The 10,071-nt window shown below is 35.8% G+C and overlaps 3 protein-coding genes across 3 annotated transcripts; 1 reads left to right on the top strand and 2 right to left on the bottom strand.

Moving 5' to 3' along the window:
- Positions 1–492: 492 nt before the first annotated feature.
- On the bottom strand, positions 493–1,482 carry TRIADDRAFT_55848 (uncharacterized protein; the record flags this gene model as incomplete). Its single annotated transcript, XM_002111588.1, has 1 exon — positions 493–1,482. The coding sequence occupies one exon, from the start codon at positions 1,480–1,482 to the stop codon at positions 493–495; it is 990 nt and encodes a 329-aa protein (XP_002111624.1).
- A 1,080-nt stretch (positions 1,483–2,562) lies between these two features.
- On the top strand, positions 2,563–4,597 carry TRIADDRAFT_55847 (uncharacterized protein; the record flags this gene model as incomplete). The annotated part of the gene is made up of 7 exons (XM_002112090.1): positions 2,563–2,811; positions 2,963–3,052; positions 3,327–3,395; positions 3,859–3,985; positions 4,084–4,226; positions 4,328–4,403; positions 4,536–4,597. The coding sequence occupies 7 exons, from the start codon at positions 2,563–2,565 to the stop codon at positions 4,595–4,597; spliced, it is 816 nt and encodes a 271-aa protein (XP_002112126.1).
- A 247-nt stretch (positions 4,598–4,844) lies between these two features.
- Positions 4,845–7,013, bottom strand: TRIADDRAFT_63893 (uncharacterized protein; the record flags this gene model as incomplete). The annotated part of the gene is made up of 5 exons (XM_002111587.1): positions 4,845–5,067; positions 6,102–6,201; positions 6,415–6,548; positions 6,714–6,798; positions 6,936–7,013. The coding sequence occupies 5 exons, from the start codon at positions 7,011–7,013 to the stop codon at positions 5,009–5,011; spliced, it is 456 nt and encodes a 151-aa protein (XP_002111623.1). The 3' UTR covers positions 4,845–5,008.
- Positions 7,014–10,071: the final 3,058 nt, after the last annotated feature.

The raw sequence follows: 10,071 nt of genomic DNA, 5'->3' as shown, positions 1-10,071 counted from the left end.
TCATATATTAAATTAAATTTTAAATTGAGCATAGAAAATCGTTGCACGGTTTTACTGCACATCTAATATTGAAACTTTATAGTACTACTTGAAGACTAGCTATCAAGAAATCCGGTTATTACTGAATCAGTGCTGGATACGTTGATTTGTAGCAGTACTATAAAGCGTGGCTATATTTCGAAGTTTAGTCTTAAGATTTAATTCAAAAGGTTTTATAAAATATTTAAATCTATCTTTACTCGTACACTTGCACATCTAACATACCGTACGTCTAATACTCATATATACGAATTTATAAAATCAATTAAGAAAACCTTAATTGATCTTAATGTAAACTATTTCGCTTAAAAATCCGTTTGATTGTAAGGAAGGAATCGATGTTGTCATAGGCGGCACACTACTGTAAAAATAGTCATCTTACTGCGGAATATTACAAAGCGACGCGCTCGACATCCTTTCGGGTGGTTAATTAAGCTTATTAAATACGTATACTTAGAATGACTTTCTAAATCGTAGATAATTTTGCAAGACGTTGTAAGGATCTTCCAGTTGTGGATAATGACCAATGTCTTCAAGGACAACACATTCGACTCGAGGGACTCTTTTCTTAAATTCCTGCACTACAATAGGTGGATTAATTGGATCTTCTGGCCCGTAAATGAAGATAACTGGTATATCATTTTTTGTCATACCATCAAGCCAATTTTCACCATTGATTTGTCTTTCATGTAAATAGCCTAAGATATTACCTAGAATTAAGACGCCCTTTTTATAGGTAATTTGCTGCCAAATATCCATGGATTCTTGGCTAGTAAAATCATATTTTTTTCCAAAGATAGCAGAAAATGAATATCGGAATTGATAATAATTCATGATACGAGGTAAGATATCTTTTAGAGAAGGATGAACCAGCATATGCTGTATTAAACGCGGTTTATAAACTTTAGGGAATAAACCACCATTAAGGAGAGCTAAACTTTTGATTGTTAGCCTATTCTTACCAGACTCAAGTTGTCGTTCATTGAATCGACGTAGCATTTCCAATGATACTGTATCACCAAAATCATGTGCAAGGATATGCACCTGAGTAATGTTAAGCTGCATTAGAACATCTTCGTATAGATCAGCTTGCAATCCAACGGTGTAATTGATATCCAGTGGTTTATCGCTAAATCCAAATCCAAGCATATCTATCGTTACAATTCTACCGACATTCATACGAATGCCTTCCGATACTTTATGCCAGTCGTAGCTACTAGTGGGAAATCCATGCACCAAGAGAGTGGCTTCATTTCCTTGGTTGACATTTTCAGCAAGGCTATCATGATAGAATATATCATACTTGCCGTATTTGATATACTGCCCACCACGTTGCCAATCTTTCAGGTTTTCCGAAGGACTACAAGATGGGAAATAAATGTAGTATAGGCCTGCTATCAGCACGGCAATTATTGTGGTACGTCGACTTAGATAGAAAGCCATTTCAATTCTTTTCCTAGCTGCTTGTACCCTCCAGGAAAGAATGTTTTGCCTCTAGGTCGTTAATTGAAGATTTTGAGCTGACCACCTGGATAACGTGGATGCTTGCAGGATACCGCCCAATGTTGACAAAGTCATACTGTACCTATATTACCCCTATCCAGTTGTACAGTACAGTACTGAACGACTGGATGGTTGCTGGATACCGCCCAATGCTGACAAAGTCATACTGTACTGTACCCAATACTGTATTACCCCGATGGATTGTACTGTACAGTACAGTACATTTAAGTGTACATTGTACTGTACAGTATAGTAACTGGATGACCTGGATGGTTGCTGGATACCGCCCAATGTTGACAAAGTCATACTGTACCCATACAGTACTGTATTCCCCCGATGGATTGTACTGTACAATATGAGTGTACATTGACAGTGCACAGTACAATGTAGAGTACTGTACACGGTAGAGTGGTCAGCATCGTTATTGAATGCTACGGGTGACATCATTTTTTCTATTTTTTCCTGGCATACCTCAGTAAGCAGTCTAGTTGTAGTATTATAAACTACAGTATAGTATACCATAGTATAGTATATCGCTTTACCTAGCAAAAATGATGTCGCCCTTGTCGCCAGCACACTATATTACTTTACTGCACTCAAACCAGACCGTGCCAAACCGTACCGTACTGGGTATCACCGACATCTATTGTATGAAGCCCTGGTCTGTGGGCAGTCTTAATACAACACCAGCAGTGAGGCATGGGCCAAGAGAGTCTGCCCAAGCACGATGGTAGACTCACTCAGGTAGAGTAGCAAGCCATAGCTGAAACCACATCACAGTGAGGTGTACTGCACAGACGGCACGGTACAATACGATACGGTACGATACGATACGGTACCATTCAGCTCACATTGCAGTGATCAATTTGAACACCTGCAGAAGCCATCATTGACGATAAATGCTGCAGAAAGCTCGAGGCTAATTTCAGTATCCAACAAAAAACGTCCAATAGTACAAGAAAAGTCTATCATACTATATCAATGCTGAATTATTCCAGAAGCACTTGTCCTTTTTAAAATATGGCTTATTATAGTTTATGGAAGACGATTTTTCCTCGGCCTGGAAATTTAACTAGTCGATTCTACGCTGCGGTTGCAACGTCCCGGAAGGCAACGAGGGAAAAGGAAGATACTGTTACCTTTAGTAGCAATAATCCTCGACAACCTCATGATATCGACACTGCTTTGCTCATTTTAAAGGCTTACGCTCTTGGTAGAGTAAACGAAACATTGGAGTTATCGATTAGGCTAAATCTGATGGAGAATAAGGTATGAAGGGAATAGCTATACATAATGATTATCATAGCAATGCTTGTTTATGGGGTTGATGGAGATGAGTAAAAGAAACAGATTATACCTCAATGATGAGCAGTAAATACATTTGTACCACTTAATTGAAATCTTCTTATTTTATGTTTAGAGTAAGCAACGAGATGCATCACAAATCCGTGGCACCATTTACTTACCTAGAAACTATTTTCAAGATCGAACTGTCTATGCGTTTGCTGATGTATGTCTAGTTGAGTCAAGATGTAAATCCGTCTTAAATACGTGCTATAAACACACCTGTATAGTACTGTATGTTTTGTGCCGACTAGTTGCGAGATAATTCATTGTAAACTTAGCGACATTTATAGCTATACATGTATGTACAAACACTTTGTAGGATCTACTGTATCAAGCAGTAGTCAAATTGTAAAGCTTACAAGATTTCATTCATGAAATTCTATATACCAAAGCAGAGTTATAATACTAATGCTGTTGTCCTTTGAATTGGGAAATAGGGTGAAGTTGCTGAAACCGCAAAGAAATGCGGAGTCCAACATGTCGGATCGGATGACCTCATAGAAAAGGTAAAGTCGCTCTTTCGTCGTCAATGTAGTTCTAATATTTTAAAACAAATCAAGGCATACTCCCAACCATAAGAACGTAGCCCTACAGTAGTTTAACCGGCGTTTTCTTGTGACCAAGGCTGCGATACTGTAAGAATACGCGCTAGGCTATTACAGTAGCAAAGATGTAAAGCTTTGCAATAGAGAAAATGGCATTTTTTTATCACTGGACATTTTCATACATTTGCTAGTGCGTATTAAACTCTGTCATCAATAGAGAAAATGGCATTATTTTATCACTGGAAGTTTTCATACAGTTGCTAGTGCGTATTAAACTCTGTCATCGTTTCACCTTATTCATACGAGTACGACGTAAAATAACACACTTACCGAACTGTTGTGTCAATGTATTGAGCACGAATAACAAAATTTTAAGATTAAATTTTACCTTCAACTGATATTATTACATAAAATTTCCATACAGATTCAAAATAAATCCTTGAAGCTCAAGAAGAAGCAAATGAGATTTTTAACGACGAAAACTTATGCTAAAAAAATTCGATCTCTACAGCCGATATTGCGATCGGCATTGATGCCAAATAAGAGAAAAGGTTTGAAATTGTAACAATTATGATTGATGAGGATTATCTTACTGCATCATCAGCTTTCACAGCACTGTTATTGGTAATTTATCCATCTATATATATAGATAGATTTATTGTAAGATTGAGCAACGCTATTATTTTAGGCAGTATTGTGGAGGAGGTCACGGTGGAGTCGGTAGATCGCTTAAAGAGAGGAATAGAGTATCGATCAGATAAGAACGGCATAATTAACATTCCCATTGGCAAGGTATAGTAATCCTTTCGCGTTGCTTCTTACTCAGATCATCCTTACGATGCTTGCCTTACCATGATAATGTATCTACTTTATGATTTTACCATCTCTTTTAGTTAAATTTTCCTGCTAGTGATGTAAAACGCAACGTCAATAATGTAATTGATGAGATTATGACCCATAAAGGAAAAGGTAGGAGTTGATTTCAGTACGCGTTCACATCGCTATATTGAATTGATTTTAGTATTAGTATGATTTCTGTTATCAGTCTGGATTGCAAGGTGTCTCAAATTAACAAACTGATAATTGCACCATGTATACCAGGTCGTTTTATACTACAAAAATTCCTTTCTTCCACTCGAGGACCCGGAGTATTACTAGAATAGAGCGAAATAACGACAATTTTACTCTAATTATAATATCATTTATAAATGTCTTTCATGCAACTATGGCTATTAATTATATACTATTGATTATAATCATTGCTTAAGCGCTGTACATGAAAATTTATGCTTATAATCGCAACTTTTAATATTAAATTTTACTTCATTTGGATATTGACGTCTATATTTTATTACGTTTCTTTATTATCAATGACCAAAATGATACAGTATCAAAAATGTGATTGAGCCCGCTAGATAATACTGATTCATGAACTAAGATTATTTCAATACCTAGTTTTGTAATATCATAAATTTGGCCGGTAAATATGACATTCTATACACAATTCATTAATATTATTACATTACGGTTATTAATACGAAATCGAGTTACATCTAGGCTACTTATAGCCAGAATTACAGTTGTAGAATAAGCCTGGTGCAGACCAACGTTCTACTGACGTTAATGCAGAAGCCTGCATTGAATTATATAATTAATTATAAGTCAAATATTTATATGTGCAGAGAGATAAAGCTTATTTGTAAGTCAATGAAATCGAAAACAACACACCAACTGACAATGGAGATACACGTATACAGCGATGATGCTGTAGTACGTTAAATATCAGTACGGGAAACTAACTGCTCAGTAAGCTAAGAGTAAGTAAGGCTCGCATACTGTATTGTTAGTATATCGCATCAGTAATATTAACATTAGTAGTGATGATAAGCAACTCCATATGAATAGTAGCCGCAGCTACTATAGAATGTTTAAAATGACGGAAATGGTATCCCGGAAACTCCTGATACTATATCGATCCGTAGCGTAATATTGAACGCATTCAGATCTCGTATGTTCTAAATCTGATGATGTTTGCATTTTGGACATCGGGCCTAAAAAACCGTGAAAATCGCCCTGCAATAGAAACATCGCCATAGCGTTAGAATGTTAAAAGTTGTATCTAGGCTTTCGAGAGTGAATAATTTGATACTTAATTGTTAGTAAAATTTTGAATGCTAATATTGAAATATTGTACGCGTATTCGTTATGATTAGGTAAATATTTTGATGGTATAAAAGTGCGTCAAACTCTACATCTGTAGGTGAAATGAATACTAATACAATACAGCATAGTGGATTGTACTACTACGTGTATTATATATACAGTTTTAGTCCATTACATCACAGAGAGATTGCTCTAGAGGGACTGTTCAAACCTACTGCAATGCGTATATCTACAGCACTGGTATAATTAAACTACAGTAAATACCATTACTTAAAAGTCTATGAAACAACTGAGTATAATCGTGTCGACACTTGAAAACTTTTATAAAAATAAATAAATAGGCGATCAATCAGCGAAACATGAAACAATCGTAAATTACATCAATAATCCATTATACTAATATATTATTTAATGTCTCAGACTCGAGAATACTAATCTATCAATTTATAGGAGAATAAACGTGGCATCCATGATAAACCTACAGCAATGTATATCATTACTAACCGAAGCTGGGAATAGAATCGCATAACATCTCTCCTGAATTTTTGAACGCATCACTATCAGCCAACATAGGCGTTTTTTTCTCGTTCGTCCAGTGTATCGTCTAAAACGGAACAATGGAATGCCGATGGTTATGTAGTTACAATTTACAAGTTGTATTTCAATTGACATTTTACAAGTGGAAAGTAACTTGCACTTCACGACATGTAAGTAACAATCGTACTAGTCGATGACAGTACTATAGCCTGTAGGATAGCACAGAGATTGATTTAGTCTAGTATTTTTAGTTATTATTGATGGGCATAAAGCAAGTCACCTGTTCAAGATGATTTTGGGACCACTGGTCATAGGACATGCCACCATGATTTCGTCGAAAGAGATCGTATGCCTTCCGTTTATCGGGATCCATTAAAATATTGCGAGCTTTTTGCAATAAGGCAAATCTTTTGACTATTTACAAACATAGGAAATAAGTATCGTGATTACGGTTGTCATTGTAGCTATTCTAATAAAGCCCAACTGAATCAATTCCATTGATGTCAGTAAGCACTTGTTGTAGAGTATAGTACCACAATTGTGTCTATCAATATGAAGTGGAATAACGTTCTACCGTACCAGTATCCTCATCATCCTTCACGGAACATCTATCAGGGTGTAACTCCTTGGCTTGGATACGAAATTCGGTATTGATTTGTTCAAGCTAAGTTAGTCAAACAAGTCAAAGCACCACATCAGTATCACGAGTATTTTGAACTCTACTGAGTAAACTGCCGAGAAGAATAGGGAAAAAAGTCTTCGGGCGATGTTTATTATGAATTCTATTATTGGTTTACTAACCGATGATGATTCATCACAGTTTAACATCTTGTAGAAATCATCTTCTGGCGAAATGGTTGATTCCCAAATTTTTTCCATAGTTATTTATCAAGTTGAAGAAGATTGTTTACTTGATAACGTACAATAGTGTACGATATTATTGAGGTGAAGAATGAATTTTTTCTCGACGCTCTTCGATGCCAATCAACGATTTTGCTAGTCTTGATGTGTTGGTACTACGTATTTATTTGTTTATTTGTGTACGGTAGACCGTGTCGCACACCGTGTCGTTCCTTACACGTGTACAGTACTGTACTGTACATACGTACTGTAGCAAAAACTTGTTTTGTACAGTTCCTTTTTCGAAACTACAGTACAGTACCGTAGAGTACGGTATTGTACAATCGACCGGACAGTACTGTGCATGCGTGCTAGAATACACAACAATACAGAACAATGCAGATAACGGACGGCACACCCACCAAAACTTCAACGTGTTTACTGTATTTTTTTTTTTTTTCTTGCGGAATACCGTACAATGTACAGTACACAATACTGGTCTACACAGTACAGTAGGTACTGTGCACTGTACAGCGGGTCATCACATAGCATGAGACCATCGAGGTATGACGCAACCATCGAGCTGATGGAGGTAAAAATGGATGCAACTGTGTCTTCGCTGCAGGACAGCAACCACCAACAGCTGTCTCCGCATTGACTAAATTTTGTTCACTACGGTTATTCATGTCAACTATCGTACGATAGGATCACTGACTGACTTAGACTACTCCATAAATTGCGATTTATCGTGGTGTAACCATATCTGGAATTAATTACAACAGCCAGGAAAAACAGCTTTCTTTCTACAGTGTACGCGTCGATGGGACCGTACTTTGAAGTCGATGGATTCAGCAAGCGCTCAGAGGCCCAAAATGCGCAGATTAGTAAACCAGGGACTTCTAAGGAGGAATTCTCCCTCTTAAAAGTCCCTAATTAAGCTTACTGGTCCTCTTCATAGGCGCGCTCCGAAGTAGCTACCAAATGTTTTTTTTTTGGGGGGGGGGGGGGGGGTAATGAACAATTTTAGACAACCCTTATATAACTGTACAGTAATTATATAACGCCTTCAGCAGATTAAATTAATTATCATTCCTTACACCATCACATCCAAGGAGCACATTTGTTGCAAAACATATATCAAGTACGGGACAGTGATGGTACAGCATTCATTCAATTACTATCGGTTAATTGCATTTACTACACAAATGACGAGGGAAATCACTCTTCTTCAATGAAATGTACTCATTCAATGCCTGTTAAGCGCATTCTATATATCATCAACTTCATCTACGTAATACCTAGTATTGGTAGGGCCTTATTTAGAAATAGCCACTTTTCTCCTACACCCATAAGCCTGCTTATGTTGATAATACCCACTTTTCAAGCCTTAGTACTACCGATAACCGTAAACAGTTCCAGCTCTTAGGATATCGGATGAATCAATTTTCCAACAGTTGCTTAATGACCACATGCGTTCATCTGTCAAATAAGATAGACGAATTCTAGTGTTTATTATTGCTATCCTATATCGTTATTATGGTTGTTTATTTTAATCGGAATTAAAATTAAATGATAACATTTAAAAGGTTTCGCACGTGTAGTACTATCCAATAGACTGAAATTTTTGCCCAGTACAGTACAATATAAAAGATATAGCCAACAAGAAAAATAGTAGGAAATTGCTTATCTTATTCTTGTTTTCAGAAATGATACAATCGTCAAAAGACGATCGTAGAAAGTAGATCATACGTCGTTGTACAGAGGCAGAAACGAGCCAGAATAATCTAGGATGAGACGACTTCCATTAGCTGATGTTATGATATAGGGTTGTATGGTTGTAATCGTAACCAACGTTACAAATAGTATCCCCATCGGTAGTATCGGTTACTAATCTAATTCATACAAGCACTACTACATTCTTGCAAGATTCGATATTTACAAAATATTTCATCGGTCTCGTGTGAACAACGAGTTACAAGGCAACCCACCAGTTCAAATATGTATAATAAATTTTGCGCTATAATTTAAAGCTTTTACTCATAAAAATAGTAACCTGATTGTAAGTATTAATTCATATGAGTTTCTCATTAGTCGCAGTAAACCTATCTTTAGGTCATTGAAGGGCACCAATATATCTTGAACATTATTTACTTAATAAATCGGTTTATCAGTTATTTCCGACCATACTTGCTTTGAGTCATAGAAAAGTAGCCTGGTCCTCATAACGTTAATGTCGTATCTTTAATCAATTCTATAGATTGAACTAAAGTAATATATGTGGAAATTAATGATAAACTTTTTAAATCAATTTTATCAAGAACTGCTCTATTACCATGTATATTTAGATGAAATCCTCCTAAATACTATAACATGGATAATTTTGTGATGTTGGTGTTATCCAGTTGATTGATAGAAACTTGCACTACCGTTAGAGCAGCATGATTGTAACAAGCAATAAGTCTATCTTAGATATCTTTAAAAATATAGCCGACCAAGCAAACATCTGTTGAAGTATTTATTTATTCGCCGTCTGCGGAATGATGAAAATTGATCTGTCACCATGTACTATAACGTGGAATCAATATTGAAAGACGCGCCTAGCTCACTTTTCAATTATCAGTTTATACAATGGTCTATAAGTGGAATGGTCTATTCATATTGATAATGAATTAAAACATATAGCAAATGAAGCTATATTCAAAGCTTTGATAAATCAATCGAATAAAGCTGATAATATATGCTCTGTATTACTTATTTTTATTTAAATTCGTAAAATTAACCTATAGGATCTATAAAAAATCTACAAATTTCATCCTATCAATATTAACATCTGGATATAAGAAAATAAAAATGTAAGACATAATTAATTCCATCAAATTATATAGAACATACTGCTAAGTTTATATCGCATCAAAAAGTAGAAACATATGGCCAGGAAATTAATATAGCAGCACGCAATCGCAGTTGCTCTTTCAACAAATGAAATTTCTACAACTGTTTCACTCCACCTCTCAAAAGACATGTTCAACGCAAATTAATTAAAATATTACTTATTAAATTTAAAGAGTGCTATAATGATATAGGTAGGTACTTGTAT

The sequence above is a fragment of the Trichoplax adhaerens genome, genomic scaffold, assembly GCF_000150275.1.
Source record: "Trichoplax adhaerens TRIADscaffold_4 genomic scaffold, whole genome shotgun sequence".
NCBI classification, from domain to species: Eukaryota; Metazoa; Placozoa; class Uniplacotomia; order Trichoplacea; family Trichoplacidae; genus Trichoplax; species Trichoplax adhaerens.
This window is presented reverse-complemented; position numbering and strand designations above follow the sequence as displayed.